This window comes from Solanum verrucosum, unplaced genomic scaffold (assembly GCF_900185275.1).
Source record: "Solanum verrucosum unplaced genomic scaffold, falcon-dt-bn FXZP01000026.1, whole genome shotgun sequence".
NCBI lineage: Eukaryota > Viridiplantae > Streptophyta > Magnoliopsida > Solanales > Solanaceae > Solanum > Solanum verrucosum.
Window position 1 is genome coordinate 12,373 of NW_026020285.1, and position 26,868 is coordinate 39,240.

General features: G+C 33.3%; 2 protein-coding genes across 2 annotated transcripts; one reads left to right on the forward strand and one right to left on the reverse strand.

Moving 5' to 3' along the window:
* The first annotated feature begins 22,688 nt into the window (after positions 1-22,688).
* Positions 22,689-23,682, forward strand: LOC125834267 (mavicyanin-like). Its single transcript, XM_049513433.1, has 2 exons — positions 22,689-22,857; positions 23,282-23,682. The coding sequence occupies exons 1-2, from the start codon at positions 22,689-22,691 to the stop codon at positions 23,680-23,682; spliced, it is 570 nt and encodes a 189-aa protein (XP_049369390.1).
* Positions 23,683-26,095: 2,413 nt separating this feature from the next.
* LOC125834268 (uncharacterized mitochondrial protein AtMg00810-like) lies at positions 26,096-26,563 on the reverse strand. The gene is made up of 2 exons (XM_049513434.1): positions 26,344-26,563; positions 26,096-26,232 (listed from the first exon to the last, which is right to left on the reverse strand). The coding sequence occupies exons 1-2, from the start codon at positions 26,561-26,563 to the stop codon at positions 26,096-26,098; spliced, it is 357 nt and encodes a 118-aa protein (XP_049369391.1).
* Positions 26,564-26,868: the final 305 nt, after the last annotated feature.

The window sequence follows — 26,868 nt, forward strand, 5'->3', positions numbered from 1 at the left end:
CGACCTCTTGATGTCGGTATTATTTTCTCAATTAAATATAAAAAATACCGACCTCATGAGGTCGGTATTTTATATTAATTTATTTTTACTATTTAATTTTACCGACATACGGAAGTCCGTATTATAATTTTTTTTGTTTTTTATTTTACACAAAACCTATTGAGAAAAAATAAAATATTGTTATTTATTTATTTGTTTAATACCGACATCAAGAGGTCGGTTTTTATTGTAATTCATTTTTTCCGGGAAAAATTCCGACCTCCAGAGGTCGGAATTTGGTTTTCCCGCTTTCCGCAAACCGACTTCCGGATGTCGCTTTTAAAAGTAATTAGATGAAATAAAAATACCGACCTCCGGATGTCGCTTTAATTAATAGTAATTAGATGAAATAAAAATACCGACCTAATGAGGTCGGTATTTTAATTACATACTACCGACATTCGGAAGTTGGTATTATAAAATATTTAATTGAGAAAAAATTCCGACCTCAGGAGGTCGGAATTTTTAATGAATTACAATAAAAACTGACCTCTTGATGTCGGTATTATTTTCTCAATTAAATATAAAAAATACCGACCTCATGAGGTCGGTAGTTTATATTAAATTATTTTTACTATTTAATTTTACCGAAATACGGAAGTCGGTATTATAATTGTTTTTGTTTTTTATTTTACACAAAACCTATTGAGAAAAAATAATTTAATACTGACTTCAAGAGGTTGGTTTTTATTGTAATTCATTTTTTCTGGGAAAATTCCGACCTCCAGAGGTCGGAATTTGGTTTTCCCGCTTTCCACAAACCGACCTCCGAATTTCGCTTTTAAAAGTAATTAGATGAAATAAAAATACCGACCTCCGGATGTCGCTTTAATTAATAGTAATTAGATGAAATAAAAATACCGACCTCATGAGGTTGGTATTTTAATTACATACTACCGACATTCGAAAGTCGGTATTATAAAATATTTAATTGAGAAAAAATTCCGACCTCCTGAGGTCGGAATTTTTAATGAATTACAATAAAAAACCGACCTCTTGATGTCGGTATTATTTTCTCAATTAAATATAAAAAATACCGACCTCATGAGGTTGGTATTTTTATTGTAATTCAGTTTTTTCGGGAAAAATTTCGACCTCCAGAGGTCGGAATTTGGTTTTCCCGCTTTATTTTGCATAAAAACCGACTACTTGTAAATACCGACCTCCGGAGGTCGGAAATTACCGACCTCCATTTGAGGTCAGAAATTTTTAGGTCGGTATTCACTGTTTTTTTAGTAGTGAGGACTTCCTACGGCTCGTACTGGTCAGTAGAACCAACTTTAGAAACCCAAAATTCATTCAACTTCCCACGAAACAACTCTATGAGTCGTCATCTGGTCTATGGTCTATAGACCCCTTCCATAGAACCCAAGTTCAAGTTCAAAATTTCACTAAATCTGAGTCACTTCTACGGGTGCTTCCTACGACTCGTAGACTACTCTACGATCTGTCAAGTCTTCTCGTAGACTGAGGCATCAATTTCGTTTCTCTAAATGCATTATATGGATCAGTCCTACAACCTAGCACACTTACTGCGACTTGTCATGTCCATTTGTAGGTCTCACATCAGAGACTTGTCATTTCCAAAACTTATTCCATGAACCACAATTACCTTCCTATGACCCGTTGAACTTCCTACTGTCCGTAGATAGGCTCGTAATTCACTGCATCAGTGCAAGAAACTGAACTTTCCCTTTTCAATTTGACTTTCCAATTTTCGAGGTGTTACATATCCCCTAGTCATCATATTTTTCCTCCCTAACAACAATTAAAACAATATCTAACTATTCAGACTCCGTTCCTAAAAGCCTAGACATGAAATCTCTGAATACATACATGATAGGATGTGATACAAGCAGGTCTAACTATTAATTTTGAAATAAAACCTAGCCTACCTGGGCGTCAAACATCTGCTGATGAATCTTGTACCAGAATACGTTCTCGCGGAATTTCCCCTTGGTGAACGACATTCCTATCACGAAAACTTTTCCTCCTCTATTGCTCCTTTGCCTTGGGTGCTCCTAGAGGGTTTTTGGAGCAGATCTTGTCTATTTCCTCTTTTCAAAAATGGGAGGAAAATAAAAGACAACACATTAATGAGGTTGCTAATTTTCGACGTCTCGCTATAGAGGAACTCAGACTGCTATAGTGGCGTTGCCATAGCAAGGGACCTTCCGCTATGGTGAGATGACATTAGCCCAACCCAAAAATAATCTAAGCCAAAATTCGTTATGCTCAAACTTTAGGAATTCCTTCCGAACTTTTGGGACTCCGCATGAGGTAGCCCTTCGTAATGACGGATCGGATCGTTACACTAATTAGGTGCACCACTTGGTATTATTCATCACAATTGAATTATCATTCGGGTGTTTCAAGAATGGTGAATGGTAAAACCCAGAAATAATATACACAAATTGGTTATCACTATAATGCCTACTATTGTTAGTTGGTTTATTTGGAAAAGCTGGACTCCTTGCAAGTATGGAGAGCAATTTATTATTTTTTAAATCAAAATCAAGAATGGACTATTAGTAGGGATGGCAATGGGGAGGGTGGGGCGAATGCAGGGCGTGATGGGTTTAACGCTATGTGGGGCGGGGCGGGTTTAAGGTTGCGCGTGGCAGGTTGAAGTGGGTTTTTTAAAAATTATTGCGGGGCGGGGCGGGTTGCGGGTATATGTGATTTTATGTGGGTTCAAATTTAATTTGAAGTTTTTACATGTTATAAGAGTGATAAAGCATTATTTATTAAGATAATTTCTACAAATCTACTAAAATATTGAAGATAGTAAATGAAAATGGTTCAATAATACTACAATTTCTTACATGTTTTCCAATTGACCTCTAAAAAATAAAATTTTAAGTCACTATCCTATTACATTAATAAAACTTAATGAAAAAAAGAATTTATTTTTATGAATTTTATTTTTGGTATCAAGCTTAACTAGAAAAAGAAAATATTAAAAAAGTTATGCGGGGCGGGATGGGACGGGTTGAAAATAACAAAAGTTGATATTCAAGGCGGGGCGGGGCTGATTAAAAATTTTGCTGGTTAAGCTCAACCCGGCCCGCACCGCCCCATTTCCATCCCTAACTATTAGACCTGTTATGGCCACAACATTTCCTAACTGCTCGTTTAGGGATACTTGGGCCAACAACCAGTGGTCCATTAGACCAAACCTTTAGTTGGTTTGGTTAAAGTCAATACAAATGGTAGCTATATCGAACGAATTGAAAGGATTTGGTGTTGGTCTTTTCAATGCATGTTCAATGCAATATCAGCAACGAGGCACAAGGATTTGGCTGCCAACTTTGGTAGAAAATGGTGCAGACATAATGATATACTCCTTCGGTCCAATTTTATATGAGTTAGTTTGATTCGGTATAGAATTTAAGAAAGAAAGAAAGACTTGAAATTTGTGATCTAAAATAAGTGATAGAGTTTTTTGTGGCTATAAGTCACTTGAGACAACTAAATGAAAGGTGTCAATTAAGTTTGGGTTTTGTTTTTGGTGACACTTTGACCAAGAAAGGGTCAAATTCACTTTAAAATGTAATTAAGTAAATCTGGGATCAAATTAACATTTTCAAAACTTTCTAATCTTTCATAAAATACAAAAAAATACATCATTTTTCAACTTTTATAATTCTATCCAAACCATTTTTAAAAAAAGATAAAAGAAAATAGAATTTTCTCTTCTTCTCCCAACGTTCTCTCTTCTCTTCTTCTTCCTTAGAAAATCCAAAAATCCGACTATTAAAACAAATATTCTTCCCCATTATCTTATCTTCCTCCTCATCTCCGGTCGTGACTCTCTTGTCTTTCTGAACTGAAGATTGTGTTCGGCTTAAAATAGGTAAATCATTTTTTTGAAAGATTTTACAATTTTCGAACAATACTAAATTTTTTTCTTGGGTTAATGAACAATAATTCGTTCTATAGATGTGCAAATTAAATAATAGTGTAATGGTACATATTATTTATTGTTTTTGAAAGAAATTCAACAAATCCAAAAAAGCCCTAATTTTGAGGAAATGTATATGTATTGTTAACATTCAGTGAAAATTCATTTTTTGTTGCTTTTGTTATTTTTTTGTGACCATTTTGTTCATGTGATTTTAGAAAGATGTGTCGTATGTTGCTATATTTTAGGGATATGTTGGTATATATTCCAACAGAGTTGTCATATGTTGGAACATATCACCTATGTGTTAGGGCAACAAAATGGTCATATGTAGTAACAGAAGATTCATTTGTGGCACATGAAGATTCATGTGTGGCCACAGAAGATTCATTTGTGGCAACAGAAGATACATTTGTTGCAACATAATATCCATCTGTGTCAACATAAGTATAAATTGCTACTCATTTATTATTTTGTAATCAATTGTAAACTCTCAACCTTTTTTTATTTACCTTGTAGATGAAATGATACAAGAAGTTTCATCCATGACAACAACTCAATCTTTTATTGGTGTTGCTTCCTCTTCTAACATCAAATATTGCTATTTTTGTCTATGCGAAGAATGTGAGCAGCAACATGATTATTTTATTAGTCGTGTTAAAGAACTCACTGATATTTTTAAGGAAATGACTTATAATATTGATGTTCATACATTCAAGAAGATTTCACAACCTTTGAAGTGTAGGAGGTTGAAAAAATCTATTTCCCAATCACTATCTATAATTAGTGAACGAAAAAAATCAATGACTACTGCTCCAGTATCACACTCAAACCCAACAGGCAAGGAGAAGGAGGAGGAGAAGGAGAAGAAGAAGGAGCAGGAGAAGGAGGAGCAGGATAAGGAGAAGGAGTAAGAGAAGGAGAAGGAGAAGGAGAAGGAGAAGGAAAAGGAGAAGAAGAAAGTGAAAAAGAAAGTGAAAGAGAAAGAGAAGAAAGTCGAAGTCGTCAGTTGTGATATGAAGCAACAATATCCATTTGAAGGTTTTAACATTGACGACGAGGGTCCAACTGAACTAATGTCATCCTTCTCGCAATGGATAAATGAGGGTCTTTACAAGCATCATGCAAAAGAGTAAAGTTGTTCAACTATTATTAGTATTTCTTCTTGTTGTCCACTAAATAATTATTTATAATGATTACACAATTGCAGAAGAGACAAGGACGATCACTACTTAGCTAATTGCTCGAATCTTGAGTTCAAACAACTTGATTTTGTAGTTGCATTTTCAAAGAAGAAGGATTGGTTTTACGTAATGTCTCAACCCAATAAGTGCTGGATTGATCAGGTAAATCCATGCCCACTTTTATCCTTTGATTAAAACATGAATACATACAAATAATTTGATACAGAAATACACTTGTTGATGCATCTGTGCAACATGTGGATGTCATTTTATATTATTTGCAGAAGAAGTCGAAGCAACAGAGTCATTCTAAATATCGATATACCACTACTAATTATTTTTTCAAAACATATATTGATCATGCCAGTGTTGTTTTTGAATATGAGAATAAAATCGTTGGCACCATCAAAGGGTTTGGTATACCTGGTGGACTGCCTTGGCACCTCATCGAGGACTAAGAGAAAATTGTGCTCCAAGATTCAAAAGTTGTCTACATTGTTGTCAAAGTACCTTGAATATTTTTATCAAAAATACTGAACCAATTGATCAGTTCTTGAATCTTACCAAGAAAAGAACAAATCTCACTCATTCTAAGTTAGACATGTTACTAGTATTGCCCAACAAGCAACCAATAGTCTGTAAGTATCACGTTAATTTTTTTGTCTTACCACTATTGAAATATGATGTTATTATATTTTCTAATTGATGATATACCATGCAGAGATTGTGGACTTTTTGTTGCTGCATACGCTGAGTTTTTGAGTGATGGACTACAAGTACCATCTTATGAAATTAGTTATGAAACCCTCGGCAATGAGATATGCTTCACTCCTATGAAACTATGGAATTTCAAAGGCTCGGAGTGACTATGTTAGTAACAATGAAGACCCACAGAGGCCTAGACCTAAATAAACAAAGTTCGATGAAAATGTTGTGGTTACCACCATTTATTAGATTGATGGTTATGTATACCATTGTGAATTACTTTTTTGTTGATAAGTTGTACAAAACAATTGGTGAAGTGTTCATTTTGGCTAATAATATTAATATTAATGATTATTATTATTTTTATTTTATTGGAACAAATGTCAATTATGATGGAAAGGAAGAAATGTGGTGTCTGTGGCAACATATACAACCTCTGTTGTAAAAAAAAAAAACATCATAGAATTATCTGCATGTGCCCCAACAGAAAAGATATATGTGGCAACATATGTCACAAAAAGAAGATATGTGGCAACATATGTCACAGAAAGGAGATATGTGACAACATTATATTGTCACCAATTGTTCATTTTTGCTGATAATATTAATATTAATGAATATTATTATTTTTATTTTGTTGGAACAAATGTCAATTATGATGGAAAGGAAGAAATGTGGTGTCTGTGGCAACATATACAACCTCTGTTGTAAAAAACACCATAGAATTATCTGCATGTGCCCCAACAGAAAAGATATATGTGGCAACATATGTCATAGAAAGAAGATATGTGGTAACATATGTCACAGAAAGGAGATATGTGACAACATTATATTGTCACCAATTGTTTATTTTTGCTGATAATATTAATATTAATGATTTTTTTTATTTTTTATTTTGTTGAAACAAATGTCAATTATGATAGAAAGAAAGAAATGTGGTGTCTGTGGCAACATATATAACCTCTGTTGTAAAAAATATCAAAGAATTATCTGCATGTGCCCCAACAGAAAGGATATATGTGATAACATATGTCACAGAAAGAAGATATGTGGTAACATATGTCATAGAAATGAGATATGTGGCAACATTAGATTGTCACCAACTGTTCATTTTTGCTGATAATATTAATATTAATGATTATTGTTATTATTTTTATTTTGTTGGAACAAATGTCAATTATGATGGAAAGGAAGAAATGTGGTGTCTGTCACAACATATATAACCTTTGTTGTAAAAAATACCACATAATTATCTGCATGTGCCCCAACAGAAAGGATATATGTGGCAACATATGTCACACTTTGAATTGTCAAAATTCAAAAAAAAATAATTAAAAAGTTTAAAACAATCGTCTCGTCATTTTTCCCTCTCTCCTCTATAAAAGGTCGTTTCGTTTCATATTCCAAATTTAATTTATTTTTACTAATTTTCATTTTCTTTTCTCTTCTTTCCTTTCTCTCGTTCCATTATTCCTTCACAGATCAAATTGTTGCGATATTTTCTACAACATCAGTGGTAATCTATTGCAATCCTCTTCTACAACAAGTCGTCATTGCCCTCATCATTTCTAGTTTATTGTTGATAGCTTCTCAGGTAAAATTTAATTAGGGTTTTGAAATACTTACTGGTATTAAATCAGGACGTTTTTAGTGGTTTTATCAACTATTTGTTTGTAGGATGGTTGGGTTGTTATTCCTTTCGAAATATTATCTAATTTCAAAAAGCTTAACCCCCAACAAACACATTTTAGGATATACATATATTTACACATATGACATGTCTGTTGTAATTTTTCCAACAAAACGTGCATATATTGCCACAAATGACGCTTCAAGGATGGGTTAATCAATAAATTGAGCGATTTAGGAATGAAAAAATGTCAAATTGTACCAAATTTTAGTACATTGGACCATAATAAAGCAATAAAAATATGCTATAACACTTGGAACAACGATTTACAAAGGTGTTATATAACTATCATATGGAGTTACTTGGTCATTGTATGATGAACTAGTGATATAATAGTCTTTGTAAAAATAATTGATAGAATTGATGAAGGTTGTTGTATTAGACCATAATTTTGTACTTAGACATGTTGTAGGACTATATATTAGTGTTACATGTTGAATTAGCTGACAATTTAATTAAATTAACCCCAAAAAACACATTTTAGGATATACATATGTTGCCACATATGACATGTCTGTTGCAATTTTTCAACAGATCGTGTATATGTTGCCATATATGTCACCTCAAAGATAGGTTAATTGATAAATTGAGCGATTTAGGAATGAAAAAATGTCAAATTGGACCAAATTTTAGTACTTTTGACCATAATTAAGAAATAAAAATATGCTATAACACTTGAAACAATGATTTACAAGGGTGTTATATAACTATCATATGGAGTTACTTGGTCATTGTATGATTAACTAGTGGTATGATATTCTTTGTAAAAATAATTAATAGAATTAATGAAGGTTGTTGTAATAGACCATAATTTTGTACTTAGACATGTTGTAGGACTATATATTAGTGTTACATGTTGAATTAGGTGACAATTTAATGGTATTAACCCCCAAAAGACCATTTTAGAATATACATATGTTGCCATTTATGACATGTCTGTTGTAATTTTTCCAACAGAACGTGCATATGTTGCCACATATGTTTAGTACTTTGGACCATTATTAAGCAATAAAATTATGTTATAACACTTGGAACAACGATTTACAAGGGTGTTATATAAATATCATATGGAGTTACTTGGTTATTGTATGATGAACTAGTGGTATGATAGTCTTTGTAAAAATAATTGATAGAATTGATGAAGGTTGTTATATTAGACCATAATTTTTATACTTAGACATGTTGTAGGACTATATATTAGTGTAATATGTTTAATTAGGTGATAATTTAATTAAATTAACCCCCAAAAGATCATTTTATGATATACATATGTTGCCACATATGACATGTCAGTTGAATTTTTTCAACAGAACGTGCATATGTTGCCACATATGTCACTTCAAGGATGACTTAATCGATAAATTGAGCAATTTAGGAATAGAAAAATGTCAAATTGGATCAAATTTTAATACTTTGGACCATAATAAAGCAATAAAAATATGCTATAACACTTGGAACAATGATTTACAAAGGTGTTATATAACTATCATATGGAGTTACTTGGTCATTGTATGATGAACTAGTGATATGATAGTCTTTGTAAACATAATTGATAGAATTGATGAATGTTGTTGTATTAGACCATAATTTTGTACTTAGACATGTTGTAGGATTATATATTAGTGTTACATGTTGAATTAGGTGACAATTTAATTAAATTAACCCCAAAAAACATATTTTAGGATATACATATGTTGCCACATATGACATGTCTGTTGCAATTTTTTCAACAGATCGTGTATATGTTGCCATATATGTCACTTACTTCAAAGATAGGTTAATTGATAAATTGAGGCGATTTAGGAATGAAAAAATGTCAAATTGGACCAAATTTTCGTACTTTGGATCATAATAAAGCAATAAAAATATGCTATAACACTTGGAACAACGATTACAAGGGTGTTATATAACTATCATATGGATTTACTTGGTCATTGTATGATGAACTAGTGGTATAATAGTCTTTGTAAAAATAATTGATAGAATTGATGAATATTGTTGTATTAGACTATAATTTTGTACTTATACATATTATAGGACTATATATTAGTGTTACATGTTGAATTAGGTGACAATTTAATTGAATTAACCCCCAAAAGAGCATTTTATGATATACATATGTTGCCATATATGATATGTTTGTTGCAATTTTTCCAACAGAATGTGTATATGTTGCCACATATGTCATTTCAAGGATGGGTTAATCGATAAATTGAGCGATTTAGCAATTAAAAAATGTCAATTTTTTTTAGATTAAACATTTTATAAAGAACAAATTAAAAAAATCAATACAAAACACAAAAAGGTCACCTTTTTCCCCATGAATTTGCAAGAAATGTATATATGTTGTCACACATGAAAATTTAATTAATACAAAAATTTAGCTACTTCATATATTTCTAAATCACAACTACATAATTCACAACGAAAGTGATAGAATTGATGAATAGTGCAACAAATTGGTAATTCTCCCAACAAATGAGGTTCTGGCACCCTTCCAAATAAAATCATTATACAAAATATTTCTTTCGACAGTCATCCATATCGACCCTCCCGTTTCTTACTATTCTTCCAATGCCAAATGTACGATTTTTCATATCGACCCATGCACCACGACAATCAATACCTACAAATAATCCCTGCATTTATTGTACCTGAAGAAATTAATTAAAAAAATAATTAGTACTAACGAAGAAATGTGTAAGTCATATGCTGCTACATATGGCTATTATGTGGTGAGATGTAAGTCATATGTTGCTACATATAACTGTTATGTTGTGACAAATAAATCACATGTGGCAACATATGTAAGCCATATGTTGCTACATATGGTAATTATGTGGTGAGATGTAAGTTATATGTTGCTACATATAACTGTTATGTTGTGACAAATATGTCGCAATATATGACTATTCTGTTGCGAAATGTAAGTCATATGTTATTACATATAATTATTTTGTTGCAAAACTTAAATTACATGTTGTGACAAAATGTATAAGTCATATGTTGCAACATATGACCATTTTATTGCCACATGTAAGTCATATGTTTGCTACATGTCTAAGTTATATGTCGCAGCTTGTGTAAGTTATATGTTGCAACATATGTCTATTCTGTTGCGATTGAAATAACCTTTTTATTGCAACATAAATAACCATCTATTGGAAATGCGAATGCAAATTATTGAAGAAATTGCAGGTACCCAGATGATGATGAATGATTTCAAAGAGCTATTAATTTTACTTACCAAAACAATGGTGTGTGACCACAATCACTTATGAAGTAATTTCAGTTGATATAGAACGAAATATGGTCCGCTGATTAGATTAGCTAAATCTGATTCAAGAAGAAGAATAAAGCTCAAGGACTAGCAGTCAAGATCAACAATGTACGAAAAGAAGAAGAAGATGAAGAGAATGGGAAGAAAGGCAAGCAAGCAAGAAAGAACGAAGCAGAAGAGGAATACGGCGGGAGGCGGGGGGGAATCTTTTATTTCTCCTTTTGGTACAGCTTGCTGGTGGCTTCCCTCCAGTTTTGGCTCCCACCAAAATTGGTTAAATTAGGTTTTAGTCATTTACCCTTTTACCCCTCATTTAATTCAATGGACCAAACTGCCAACTTATAAACTTGTGGGCAACTCCACAATCCTTAATCATTAATCACATAATTGTCACCTACACTCAATAATTAAGACTTACGTCACCGCCCCCTTTATTTTGACACCTTAATGTCACCTTTAATTCAAAGCCCCAAGTCACTTTATTAAGGGTAAAATGAACATTTTAAAGTTAAATTGTTATTTAATATAAAAATGTGTCATTTTTTTTTAGGAATTACTAAAAAGAAAAGTAATTCATATAAAATAGGACAAAGCAAGTAATAAAGTTCACATTAGAACTAGATTCCTTAATTAATCATCACGAACATGATGAAGGACCAAACTCACAACAACATGAAGCTCAGGAAATTAATCAGGAGCACCAATAATAAAGTAACTTTTCTTATTGAATCCAAAAGTTTTGATGTTGCTACGACTGTAAATTTTTTTAGATACATGTGGAATGGTCGCTTTTGTACTCACATAATACTTTACATATTTGATTTGTCATTATTAATTTTGTAACACTATTTAAATGAGAAACCATTTTTGGATATTCAAGAAATTTCATATGTTGCTTATATAGTTTATTCTCTCACCATCATACATTGAATGTTTTTAGTAAAAATATAATGAATAATATTTGATTATTAAGAAAGAATGAACATTTTGTATAATGAATTTATTTTTATAATGAATCATAAAATTCTTGAATTTATTTTACAATGAATTATTTAACAAAAAAAATAATATTACAATAAATCATATGCATACATCATACTAGCTTTATGTATAATGAATTTATTTTTTGTATTATTCAATAAATGTAATTAGTTAGATACAATGATTTTTATATATTTATTGTACTTTGTATATAATAAATTTTATTTCATGTGAACTCAATAAATAAGTTACATTAATGATTTTGATGTAATCAAAATTAAGCTTCATTCGTTGAATCTCAAAATAGTAATATTTTATAGTCCACCATTAATTTCGTGAGGTTTCCTATAAATGTTTTTTATTTTTTTGAGAGTATAAATAAGTGAACCATTTTCAATTTTGATCACCATCACCATAAAATGCAGTTGTTACATATCTCTCATTGGAATGTTCTGTCGGTCTCCCTCATTTCTAGCCGGAGTTCAAGAAATATGATAGACTTTGCAATATTTCAAAACTACCCTTAAATTTTGCTTGTTTATGGATTTTTTTTTGCCAAGTGAGTAAAATGTTAGTAATGTCGTCAAGCATTTGCCAAATAAGATAAATGCCTTGCATAATGTTATGATTACTGTCTATTGTTTATATATGATTGATTTGTCATGTTGTTTATAATATTTTGTCGCTGTCTTCATTTTCGTTATTTTTTTTTCTCTATACTACTTTGGATTGTTTTTTAATTGAGTTAAAGGTCTATCGAAAAAAAACAATAAATGTCTCCATGAGTAAGTAGACAAACTTTTAAGAAGTCGAACAAATTTTAAAATGTTAGTATTTCAAGTTGAGTTTTACCAATATTTTCTTGTATCAAGTTTTCTGAATTTTCTACTGTTGCTATTTTGATACGTACGATGTGTGTACGTGTGTGTGAGTGAAATAAATAAATAAATTGTTTTCCTTTTGTTCAGTTATGGATGAGAAGAGGTTCATTGAAGTTTCTAAAAATGGAAACTTGATTTCGCTGCACAGAACCATTTTTTCTGATCATCTGACTCCGATGTTGGCATACCGATGTTTGGTGAAAGAAGAGGATCGTGAAGCTCCAAGTTTTCTATATGAGTCAATTGAACCTAGTTTTGAAGGTTCTAGTGTTGTAAGGGTTTTCTTTTTTTAAAAATTATCAGAAACACCTCTGTGTACACCCTATCCTCCCCAGATCCCACTGGGTATGTTGTTGTTGATCATGCTAGGTAAAAGTTATAGTTGTTTCTCTCAGGGTTGATACAGCGTGGTGGGAGCTCAACCATCCATGGAAATTATTGTTGGGTTTTATTTGCCCTAAATTTCTTACCATAAATAGGTTTTCCTTTTAGGAAAAAGTTTAGGAGTAGCTAGTCCTTTTCTTGTAGGAAAGGGTTTTAAGACTCTATAAATATAGACTTGTTCCTTCTAACTTAATTAGCATTCACAATGTAGTCTTAAGGGCTTTGTGAGTTTTGGTTAGGGGGAGAATTTGTGGTTCACAAGCTTGATACGTTATCACTTGTGTGAACCTCCCGTGTGTTCCAAGTGAATTGGTTGAGGTTGTTTCTCTCTATATTTTGTACTCTCATATGTATAGTGGATTACTCATTTCCTTTGTGGACGTAGGTTGATTGACCGAACCACGTTAAATCTTTGTGTCTTTTGGTGTGTTTCTTGTTTGTCTTCTTACTCGTGGTCTTTCGAGGTTTGTTTTGCTAGCCTCCGCATTACACCTGCTTATTTTCGATCCTAACAAGTGGTATCGGTGCCAGATTCAATGATGGAGTCAGGTTCAGTGGTTCGATAATCGAAGATTGAACCAAGTTAGAGATGAGTGTTCATCTTGGCAAGTGTAGTTCTAGCCGTAACCTTTTTTACAGTAATGAAGATTTTTGTTGGGGAAATTGTTTTAGAGAGGTTCTCTGTGTTGAGACATAGATTTGAAGGAGGAGATTATAGAGAGGAGAAGCAAACTGTTGAAGATTATATGAAGAAGGTGAATAAATTTATTTTGTCAAAAATTCAGGCAAAGGGGGAGATTTGTTGGGTTTTATTTGCCCTAATTTTTTTACCATAAATAGGTTTTCCTTTTAGGAAAAGGTTTAGAAGTAGCTAGTCCTTTTCTTGTAGGAAACGGTTTTAAGACTCTATAAATATAGGCTTGTTCCTTCTAACTTAATTAACATTCACAATGTAGTCTTAAGGGCTTTGAGAGTTTTGGTTAGGGGGAGAATATGTGGGTCACAAGCTTGATACGTTATCACTTGTGTGAACCTCCCATGTATTCCGAGTGAATTGGTTGAGGTTGTTTCTCTCTATATTTTGTACTCTCATATTTATAGTGAATTGTTTATCTCCTTTCTGGACGTAGGTCGATTACCGAACCACGTTAAATCTTTGTGTATTTTGGTGTGTTTCTTGTTTGTCTTCTTACTTGTGGTCTTTCGAGGTTTGCTTTGCTAGCTTCTGCATTACACCTGCTTATTTTCGATCCTAACAATTATAGCTAAGTAACACAATGTGACTATATTGGACCACCATGCCGGAAAATTGACTCGTAAGACAGTTGAAGATCCGCTGACAATTCCAGCAAGTATTTCCAATGGATGGAAACTCGGACTTATTGATGATGAACTTCCTGATACCTTTTGTGGTGAGGATTTTGTTTTCACTAATTGTGGTACAAAGAACTTATTTACTCCCTCCATTTCAAAAAGAGTGGCCTAGTTTGACTTGGCACGGAGTTTAAGAAAATAAATATTTTTTTTGAATCTTGTGATCTTAAATTAAAGTTATGTCAAATGTACAAAATTGCCCTTTAATCTTGTGGTCTTAAACATGTCACGTGGAAAACTGAAAGTAAAATGTTACCAAAAAAGAAAAGAGGTCATTCTTTTTTAAACGGAGGGAGTAATTAGTTTCCCACTATAGCTTTCTACAAGGAATAAATATACGGCTCCGCTCTCGTTTAGCAAATAGATTTCACTGGAAAACATACCTTATATTCAGGGGTGGGTCTAGGGGCCTGCGAAGGTGTTCATCCGTTACACTGGGTATGTTGTTGTTGTATTTCGGAAGGCTACTACAGCTTGAGCTTCATGCATATATTAGGCTACTCAACTGCATTTTTTTAACTCAATCACAATTTTTACTGTCATTAATATCACTTCAAACAGGTGGATGGTTTGGCTACTTCTCATATGACAGTTCGGTATGCAGAGAACAAGAAGTTACCATTCCCAAGGGTTCCAGAGGATGACCGAAACCTTGCAGATATTCAGTTAGGACTTTATGACGATGTCATTCTATTTTATCATGTTGAGAAGGTATGTTTGCCGAATTTTGTACTTATGAATAGTCTCTCTATCCATTACTTCTTATATGTCCTGCCTTGGTGCATATATGTGAGAACAGGATAAATACTTCTGTTATAGTTTATGTTGCTCGGACTCTTCAAAAATCGTCAACATGTGCGTGTTGGATTCTCCAAAGTAGTGTATTTTTGGAGAATTCGACATGAGTGTGACACCACCAAAACTGACCGCACAACTTCTTGTTCCTGGAGAAAGCGCATGTGATTCACTGGGTCCGGTTGGATCAATATTCCTCTCTTCCTGAAACTTATCTTGATGGGAAGAAACACTTGGAAATATTAATGTCTAGAGTACAAGGAATCAAGTCGTAAGTTCTTTTTCGTTTTCCTTTTTGCATAAAAACAAGCAATTGAGAAACATTATTTACATATTGAATTTTATTTTTTAGTCCAAGTTTATCTCCCGGTTCTGTGGATTTCTGTATTCATGAATTTGGAACTTCGTTAACCACGGAAAACCTGACATGTGAGAAGTACAAGAATGCCGTCTTACAGGCAAAGGAACACATTGCTTCAGGAGACATATTTCAAATTGTTTTAAGTCAACGTTTCGAGAGAAGAACATTTGCTGATCCATTTGAAGTCTATTGAGCATTAAGAATTGTGAATCCAAGCCCATATATGACTTACATACAAGTAAGTCGTTTGTTCTTCGTGTATTCAGTGTGATTAAATGACTGATATATCTGGTTACCTTTGCTTCAGTGAAGTTACTATGTTATCTTTTCTATATGAGGCCAGAGGCTGTACTTTAGTTGCATCGAGTCCAAAAACTTTGACGCGTGTGAAGAAAGTAAGAGGCTGTTCTTTAATCTGTTGGGATGCACTGCAGGCTGCATTGCCTGTTGGGACCATCTGTGGAGCACCAAAGGTTACACTCTAGACTTTAAACTTGTTGGTCATTCATTGTTGATAGAAATGTTACAAATCCGGGGATAACTTGTTCCCAATCAAACGAGCCTATCTATTTGTCTTAATACTATAAGGACCAAAGTCGAAGTTTCATTCATTTCTAGATTTAACATGCTGCTACAAATTTGTACACTATTTAATTATTTCTAGTCCTGTTCTTTGTTCATGTATGATCCACGTTAAGGCGATGGAGTTGATCGATCAACTAGAAGTGGGTCGGAGAGGGCCTTACAGTGGTGGATTTGGAGGCATTTCATTTTCAGGTCCGGACGGATCATTTTGGGATAGTGGCATAGTTGACTCGGGTCCCAAGCCTCTCGGTGCAAGTCTATGTTATTAGGGGTTTTAGCTTTTATGATTTGGCCTATATTGGACCTCAATCAATATTCTTAGTAAATATGTCCAGATGAGAACTTCATCAGCACATTTAGCTCTAGAATGTCAAGTTTTGTTTAGAACGACCCTTCATATGAATCCCGAGGCTCTTGAGCTAGTTATGAGCCCCATGGTGGATTGTGGCTTAAAATGGAGTTTGAGTGTGGACCCACTTTTTGTTGAGACAACCTCGGATGAAAGTTTAAAATGCTCAGTTGAGTTTAGAATGCCAAATTTTATAGGATTGCATATCTCATTTGCATGTGCGGGCTTCCAAACAAATTTCAAGCTCCCCGTCAGAGATTTTGAGTTTAAATGTTTAAAAGTTCTGTTTTTAAGCCTTTTATCACTTGAGTAAGTCTTCCGCTAAGTAGTCAACCAGGCTAAGGGTTTGCTTGGGGACCAACAATGGTTCTCGAGTGTCGGCCACGTCTAGGGTGTAGGCTCGGGGAGTGACAATCAAAGTGTGTTTCTCATTCACATAATTCTCTTTCTAAGATGTGTTTTGTACTATAAAACTTCTATTCGGGTCCATATTATTCCATGAATTTCTTTTTCTGTTTTTTATTTTTAGTCATGAATTGGTAACTACAATTCAAGCATCAATCAATCGTCTTCAATATGATGGCATTTCGTTTGTATTTTCCACAACATTTGACATGAATATCTATATTTGACATGATCATATTGATTTTTATTATTTTGTTAAATATTGTGAAATTTAAATTATTTGATCCACCACGGTTGGTTAGAAAGCTAGAAAGGAAGGAATCATTTCATTTATCCTAAATTACAATAATAACATGTATTATGTGCAAATTTTTTAATTTTTTTTTCCAACACTTAGCCTGCATTGATCTTGGAGTGCAAGAAGTTACAAGTTGAGTTTGGCATCCCAAACTATATACAAGATCATTGAGAAGAGGCTATTATATTTGTACTACTCCTAACCAAAAAAGGCCCTAATGGCCGAGAAATCTAAGGAGGTTCGTAAGAAACATTGCTATCTTTTACCTCTTTGATTCTAAGGGTGGAAAACCTCATTTGTCCATATTATTCCCTTTAATAGATGTTGGCAGATCAGAGAAGAAGTTGAATATTTGGGTTCCATTACTTCCATGGCTTAGGGAGGCTAACTTATCGGCAGTTTTGTTAGCTTTCCTGTAGCAATGAATGATTGTAAATTCATTCTCTTCAACTAGTTTCTGAATGTCTTCTATGAGTCTTGAAATCATCCATGGGGGCTTCCATACCTTGTTTATGCAATTTGTAAGGAGTAGAGAATCAGTTTCTCCCCAAACTGTTCTAGAGCCATGAGTTGAGCACCATTTCATCCCATATATCATTGCGGCTGCTTCAGCATAGTTGCTCGTCCCTGGTCCTAGCGGTATAGAATATGCAAAAATGATCTTTCCAGTGAAGTCTCTTATAGTCCCTCCTCCTCCGCATATTCCGTTTACACAGCTTCCATCACTGTTAAGTTTCAGTGTATCAAAGTGAGGTCTGATCCATTTCACAATGATGACATCGTTTTGATGTATGTTGTAGTCACAAGCTTGGCATATTGTTGTCCAATTATCTCCAAATATCGCTTTTCCGAATTTCTTATTCAAGACCTGCAAAATATTGAACAAGATGTTAGAGACTGATTTGTAAGCTGAAGGTTTTTCGGCTTCGTATTTGTTGCTGCATCTAGTTCGCGAAATTTCCCATCAAATGAAAGTTGGATGATCTTGAAAACAAAGGTGCAGAAAGGATTCTTGGTTTTGTGATTCCACCAATTGAGTAGAGTGAATCTCAAATTGATATTGTTGGTGCTTATGCCTAGAGGTCCTGCAAAATGAAACCAAATTTTCTTAGCAAAGTCCCCATGACAAAACAAATGATCCACTGATTCAAGGTCAGTGGCCACTCTGTTTGAGTTACAACAGTAGCATTTTGAATCCATTGGGATCCCAAATCTCGCAATCCTTTGGTCTATAGACAGCTTGTTATGGATGGCCCTCCAAGTAAGAAATGACATCTTGAAAGGGATGTTTTGGTGCCACAGTCTACTGTCCATGTCGTTTGGGATCCTTTCTTGTCTCAGCTCCCTCCATGCAGATCCTATAGTGAACTTTCCCGTATGTGAAAGAGTCCATATAGGCTTGTCCTCCTTGTTACAGAAGGCAATAGGGCTCTATATATGTTGATTGTAGATCACTTTTTTCACTTCTTCGGGAATAGAGATATTGTGCCTGTTCCACTCCCATTCACCATTTTGACAAATATCTTTCAACTGAATATCAATGATATTGACATTATTGTCACTACACCAATTATCAATCATACCAAAATGAGAGATCTCCTCTGCCAATGCTCCAAAAAATATCATGGTCAATCATATCTTTTGTACTGCAGAGCTCTTTCCAGCTCACTGGTTGATATGATGTGCAATTAGATTCAACTACGTTGATGAAGTCATAACATTAATGAAATTCAAAAATTCGAAAGAAAATAAATATGCACGTTATTATTTCATTGTTTGTAATGTTTTAATTGTTGAATTTATTTTTGATAATTGAATAATTTTATCAACAAAGATGTCGTTCATTTTCTTAATATTTTCCTACTGTTTTGATATACTTCAAAAACAACTATAGGGAGCAAGTTTTTGGGAGCATATATATATTTAGCTATATAGCCATTTGTGTCATTTCATGTAATTATCTTATCTGCTTTATTTTAATGTTCTACCTCCTTTGTAGTTCTTTTTTGCCTTCTAATGAAATAAATAGTTCTCAAGATTTGTACATGTCCATGAATAAAATTCAAGTTAGAAAATCAATTAATTTCTTAGAAGGTAATGAATTATTGATGGATTTAAATATCCTTTTACTTACTGTTTCTCTACTACAGATTAGAAGAAAATACATATGTTGCTGCTCATATTAATTAATAATTAAGTATGTATTTATAGTTGAGATAAGAGTTTCTAATTTAAATCCATAAAATTTAAATCTTGAATTTACCGCTTATAAAAAGTAACTAATATAACATAAATTTATTGGATAACTGATTGATGACTATATGAAATTGTGACGGACTACCTATTAGCTTAATAGGTAGCATATATAAGATCATCTCAAAAGTGTTGACTGAGAGGCTGAAAAAAGTTGTTTCAAAACTGGTAGATACACATCAGATGGCATTTATTAAGGGCAGGCAGATCATGGATGCTATTGTGATTGCCAACGAATGTGTAGATGTGAGGCAAATTAGCAAGGTCCCAGGCATTCTTTGTAAGTTGGATATAGAGAAAGCCTATGACCACTTAAATTGGGGTTTCCTATGGAAGACTTTGGAAAACATGGGTTTTGGGGAAAAATGGATAAACTGGATCAAATTTTGCACCACTACAGTGAAATTTTCAGTTTTGATTAATGGCTCTCCCACAAGTTTCTTCTCATCTGAGAGAGGCTTGAGACAAGGGGATCCATTATCTCCTTTTCTCTTTATCTTGGCAATGGAGGGTCTCAATGATATGCTAAGAACAGCCCAGACAAACAGCTGGATAAGGGTTCAATGCAAACATGGGGGATAGACAGAGTCTAGCTATCTCACATCTCCATTATGCAGATGACACGCTAATATTTTGTGATGCAGACATCAGTCAACTGAAGTTTTTAAGAATAATATTGATATTGTTTGAGGCAACTTCAGGTCTACACATTAATTGGGGCAAAAGTTACATCTATCCAGTCAATGAGGTACCTAGAATTGACAGTCTGGCAAATATTCTGAGAGGAAAGATAGGGGAGCTGCCCACAATATATTTGGGAATGCCTCTAGGAGATAAGAGCAAATCAAAAGGCATATGGAACAATGTACTGGAGAAAAGCAAGAAGAAGCTTGCCAATTGGAAAAGGCAGTATTTATCCCTGGGTGGCAGAGCTACTCTCATCAACAGTGTTCTTGATGCTTTGCCTACCTACATGATGTCGGTGTACCCTATGCCAGCAAGTGTAAGAGACAGATTAGATGCCATTAGAAGAAATTTTCTTTGGCAAGGAAACTGCGATCCAAATAAGCACAAGTTTCACTTGGTCAAGTGGAATGAAGTTTTAGTCAGCAAAAAAGAAGGGGGACTAGGAACAAGGAATCTAAAAATACAAAACCATAGCCTGCTAATGAAATGGCTATGGAGATTTGCATCACAAGAACAATCGCTGTGGAAAGACACCATTAAGGCTAGATATGGAATGGAGACAAGGTGGATCAGCAACATAGCAACACAACCATATGGCACCGGAGTGTGGAGGACAATCAGGAATCTATGGCCAAAACATATAAACAAGTGCACAATTAAGATAGGAGATGGTGGAAAAACTCTTTTTTGGGAGGAAGTTTGGGCGGGACAAGCTTCACTTAAAGCTAGTTTCCCTGACCTATTCAGCTTGAGTCTACAGAAAGTGGCCACTGTCAAAGAAATAAGAGATGCTTAAGGTTGGAATTTAAAGTTCAGAAGACCTTTAAATGATTGGGAGGTGAATAGAATGGTTGAATTTGTAAATATCCTGGAACGATACAAGGAACTCAGTAACAGAGAAGACAAACTGTTATGGGCTCCAGATACACAAGGGAGATTCTCAGTTGGAACAGCTTACAGAAACTCACAGAGGACACACACTCAATCTAGCTACTGGCCATGGAAAATGATCTGGAAAGTTAAGGTGCCCTTCAAGGTGGCCTGTTTTACTTGGCTCTTAGCAAAACAGGTTGTTCTCACGCAGGATAATCGTATGAAGAAGGGCCTCGATTTGTGCTCCAAATGTTTTTTTTGTGAATGTGAGACAGAGACAATAAATCATCTCTTTTTACACTGTAAGGAGACAGTGAAACTTTGGCAAATTTTCATCAACAAAAGGGGCATCAGTTGGTCTATGCCAGGAAACATAAAGGAAGCTTTGGCATGTTGGAATCGGGATGGAAATCAGTCGGGGCACAGGGAGAGATGGAAGATTGTCCCAGCCTGCATTTGGTGGACTATTTGGCTGGAAAGGAATCAAAGATGTTTTGAGAACAAGAGCTGCTCTATGGAGAAGATGAAGCTGAAATGTTTAGCTCTTTTCTATTTTTGGTGTAAACATGAATATCCTCATGAAGATGAGGATATCACTAGTATGTTAGAGTCCTTAAGGAGTTCATAGGAAAACAGCAACACTTTTGTATTTCTGATTGTAAGTATTACTGGAATACATCCTGAGTATTCCTGTGTTTATAATACAAGTTACCTTTTAAAAAAAAAAAGACAATTGTCTCCGAGCAATATTATATTATCTTAAATCATAATCAACCTTTATTATTAACCATTTTGTAGAGGCACTTCTCTCATATTGTATTGTAAAATAAGATAATAATATTTTTAAGTTATTTGATAATTTTATTTATAAAATTTATGTTCTTCAATTTTTTATTAGGTACATTGTGTTGCAAACTAAAATAATAGTTAGGTATTTATTGGTTTAACATGATCTAAACACATTCAAATAAGTAAACTCACAATTATAATTTAATTTAATAATGTTTACACATCGCAGGGTACTATACTAGTGTTGTTAATAATGGATGCAATGACTCGCTTAAATAATCATCTGAAAATCGATTATATATTATTTTGAAAAAATTGTTTTTCCAATTTATGGAAATTAATACTATATAAAAGGAAATTGTGTTATGTTAAGTTCTACCTAAACATCACACAAAAAAACTATTTTACTAGGAATTACGTTGATTATAGTATTTGAAAATTTTGTTTTCCCAACTTATAGAAAATTAATATAAAGGAAAAGATGACATAACTACCTAATAGGAAATTGTCCAAAACTGTTTCCTTAAAATTAACAAAGTTTGTCCTACTTGGGGTTCTTGGCTATTTTAACTCTTGAAATTATTTTGGTTAACTAACATAATTTATTAAAAAAGGAATTTTCAATATTTTGAGACTTTTGACGTACTAATAAGTAATAAAGAAAAAAAAAACGGAAAACTTTAGAGATTCTTGTCTTTTTTTTTTTTTTAAAGAAGTACTTGAGAATTATATTTTCCAAAAGTACTATGCGTGTTTCCTTAAATTCTATTCTTGACAACTAACTACTCCTATAAAAAGCCTCATAAACTCATTCGTTCAAATCACTAGTATTCAGGTTCAGAGGTCTTAATTATTTTGAAAAAGTATAGCTATGACTTTCTTCGGAAAAGCAATGTTGGTCGTGTTGATGGTGATGATGGCTGCTTCGGGATCCTCCATGGCTACTGTTTATCAAGTTGGTGATCTTGCAGGGTGGACATTCAACTACAATTACAATGAATGGGTTTTTTTCAAGCAATTTCAAGCTGGTGATACCCTAGGTAAAATATCTTAGTTATCATCTTGGCTACCTTAATAGAAATATAGTAAAATTGGAATATATGTAGTACTAAAACTATGTATAACTTTAAATAGCATCGAAGTGAGTTTTAATATAATGTTAAAAGTAAGAAGGTAGTCAAATAAAATAGTGAATGTTACATGTTACATTGTCAACTAAGACACATAAATCAAACTAGTTTCATATTGAGCTTTGTTTTTTGCAACTACAAAAATGCATACATTGTTGAATTGTATAACCAAATTTTTAATCGCCAACACATTTATTAATTCATGTGTTTATTGAGATGCAAAGTCAAGATTATAAATTTTTAAATCTAAACTTGAGTTCTTACTAAACTACTTAGACATATCGAGTAATAAATTATTGAGTTATGTCAAACTCTGATCGGTCTTTTTATGCAGTTTTCAACTACGATCCACAATTGCACAACGTGATGCAAGTTGACATCAACGACTACAACTCATGCACTAGTAATCCAATTGCCACATTCAACTCTGGTTGTGATTCAATCACCCTTGACACTCCTGATGGAGACTACTTCTTCTTGTGTGGTATTCCTGGTCATTGTGCATCTGGACTAAAAATACACATTAAAGTTAGTCCAACTACAACAACAACAACTCCTCCTCCTCCTACGACAACAAATACTCCATCAACTCTTCCTCCTCCTCCTCCTCCTACGACGATGAATAATCGTTATCCTTATCGTTTTCCTACTTCTTCAAGAAATCACTCTTCTGCAAGCACTACTGCTTATTCATTCAACATGTTATTTTCATTGTTTCTTCTACCCATGGTTTAGACATTACACTGCAAGGTTTCACATAGTTTTTTTTTTGTTTTTCTTAATTAGGTTTATTTTTGTTTGGAATGGATCTTTCTTTTGTCCATTTGATTTGGAAGTTCATTTAGTATTGATTTTGTAAGTGGTTGTTTTACCAATAATATTAGATTATGATCTATAGTTAGTTATACTATGGTTACTACTTTCTCTATTTCATATTAACTAAACTTTTTACATTTTTTTCATTGTTTAAAATAATTTAATTGTTCAAAATTCAAGATGGATGTTTGAAATTTTTTTCATATTTTTCCTTTCATTTGTTGAAGTTTTATATTTTCTAGGAGATAAATTACACTACTTATAAAGTTATATTTATGATTTCACAATGAACAATAGTGAAAATTATGTCCTTGAATATTTTTCTTAATATGTGTGCATTACATAACAAATTCAATTAAGATGGACTATAGGAAATAGTATTTTGTATTTATTTAATGACCTAATTAAGATATTGGCATTACTTCATTAACTAATTGGCTAATGTCAAGTAGGGGTGTTCAAAATCTTGCAGAAATAACAAGAGGATCTTTACTGTTAGATATACTTATGGCAATACCTTGACTGATCTAAATAGAATCACTAATGTTATTGTTGATTACTACACTAAACTATTGGGCACCTCTAATAGTAACAGAGGACATGTTTATTAAAACACCGTGAACACAATTTTTAGCGATAATAAAATATACATATTAATAAAGAGTCCTAAAGTCTTTACTTACATTAGTTAAGTGCCATTAGATTCAATATCGCTAAAGGCTTAGCGACATATACAAAGAGTGCTAATTGCCGCTAAAATACATACTTAATGGCAATAAAACTATTGTCATTAATTAATTACCGCTAAAAATTATTTTTGATCTAATGTCAAACTCTTAATTTGCACGATTATTAAATTCGTATCACTAGTCAGAAAGTAGAGTCACATACAAAGATGAACTACACAATGAAAACCACAATCTATGATAGCGTAGATGTTAAGTAACTTGGGAGAGTTGGAAAAATAGCCACTTTTAAAACTTATTAGGACATTTAGTCACAAGTTTTGAAAAATTAGGTCTATAGACACTAATTATGACATCATCAAATATTCTTTCAAAGGATACAAGACCAACTCCCAAGTCTTTAATATTACACTTTAGTTCCCCACCTCTTCCAACAAATGTTTATTTTTTCCTACCATTTATTTTTAGATTTATAAAATAATAAAAAAAATTTGTTCAAGAAGCCATTAAAAAAAAGGTTCCGTTTTTCACCTACTTTTTCCGATGCCAGCGACTTCTCCAGCGAAATTTTCCTCCTCACAACTGAAAATCTCCATTCAGGCTCATTGCTTCCATTGTTATCCCATTTATTTTTAATTTTTGTAACAAAAAAAGTTCACTATTTTTACTAGCTTGAAAAACTTTCAAATTCCCACTCAATACCTCATTAGTAGATAGATTGTCGTAGTTTAGAAGTCCTACAAATACAGTTCTTCGTTCCAGTGCTAGCAGAGCATTGATTAGTGATTACACCCGATTTAGTTTATTGATATTTTTATTTGCAGATTTTCATATCAGTCATCAGTCAGTCATCGATCAGATATAGATCTACATTGTAATCTAGGATCGATCAATTTTGTCTATAATGATAGCAGCTGAAGTAATTATTGTTGGTGGTGATTATATGAGTGTGTGGGAGGAGACTCCCAAATATTGGAATTGAAAATCATCTAGTAGAGTGATAGTGGTCATCCCCTTTTGTCACAATAATTCATGCACAACATGGTTCAAACTCTCACATTCATAAAAAATGACAAACAAGTGTTCATGTACACGTTGGATGTCGTTGTCGATAGATTTAAGCCTATATTGGAAAGTTGTAACTGTTTTAATTTCTGATTAACTGGGAGTACCTAGAATAATAGAATATGCCCACATGGTATATAGGCTAAAAATAAATAACTAATCCTAAAATATAGGTCATGTAACCTACTACAACACTTAATCAACAACATTAATAAAACTTGATCAAATATAGGAAACTACTTAACAAAAATCAAAAGACTAGTTCTACTAAACTACCCATGTCCCAATTCAGTCAATCATTTTGAATCACTCTTTAACATTCCCTCTTGATTCAAAACTACAGACATTAAACAATCCTCTAAAATAACAGAATATCTCCTTTGATAAAGTCTTCATCAATACATCAGTCAACTGCTCTTGTTTGTTGCAATATTCCAACAATATTTCCTCCTAGCTACCAAATCACGAATAAAATGGTAATGAATATCAATATGCTTTGTCCTGCTGTGGAATGTTGGGTTCTTTGTCATGGAGATAGTTGATTTCTTGTCGCAAAATATCTATGTTGCTCCTCTCTGCTCCTATTGAAGATTTGCCAACACTCTCCTTAGCCAGACGGCTTGACAAGCTATTGAAGTTGTTGCAATGTACTCAGCTTCTAAAGTTGATAATGATGATGTAGCTTGCTTCTTTGAACTCCAAGTCACCACACATGAACCTAGAGTGAAAACATTTGTCGAAACACTCTATCTATCATTCAATAAACTTGTCCAATCACTATTTGTATACCCGCACAATCTGAAATTATTAGTATTAGAGTATCAAATACTAAAGTTCAAAGTTCCAGCAATGTACCACAAGACTCTCTTTGTTGCTCCATAATGTACCTTTGAAGGTTGTTGCATAAACCAGGAAAAAACACCAATAGGATATGCAATATCAGGTCTAGTATGTGTCAAATATATTACACCTCCAACCAAGCTTCTGAACCTCCTTGCATCTGTCAACTCTTCTTCATTTACCTGCTGCAATTTCTCACTGATATTCATTGGTGTAGCCGCAAGCTTGCAATTAATCATGCTAAATTTATTGTGTAGGTATCTAGCATATTTCCTTTGTGAAAGAAATATTCCCTCTTCGGTCTGATGGACTTGAAGGCCAAGAAAGTAATTTAATAAGCCCATATTTGACATCTCAAACTCATTCATCATTTGAGACTTGAATTCATCTAGAAGAAAACGTGAAGAACTAGTGTAAATTATATCATCAACATAAAGACATACAATAATGAAATCATTACCTTCCTTCTTCACATATAAGGTGGGTTCATTCTTACTTCTCATGTATCCATTTT

Coding starts and splice junctions, on each gene's coding strand:
- LOC125834267 (XM_049513433.1), top strand. CDS start 22,689: ATGACTTTCTTCGGAAAAGCAATGTTGGTCGTGTTGATGGTGATGATG. Junction 22,858..23,281: donor TCAAGCTGGTGATACCCTAG/GTAAAATATCTT, acceptor CTTTTTATGCAG/TTTTCAACTACGATCCACAA.
- LOC125834268 (XM_049513434.1), bottom strand. CDS start 26,563: ATGAATATCAGTGAGAAATTGCAGCAGGTAAATGAAGAAGAGTTGACA. Junction 26,233..26,343: donor TGCTGGAACTTTGAACTTTA/GTATTTGATACT, acceptor TTTTCACTCTAG/GTTCATGTGTGGTGACTTGG.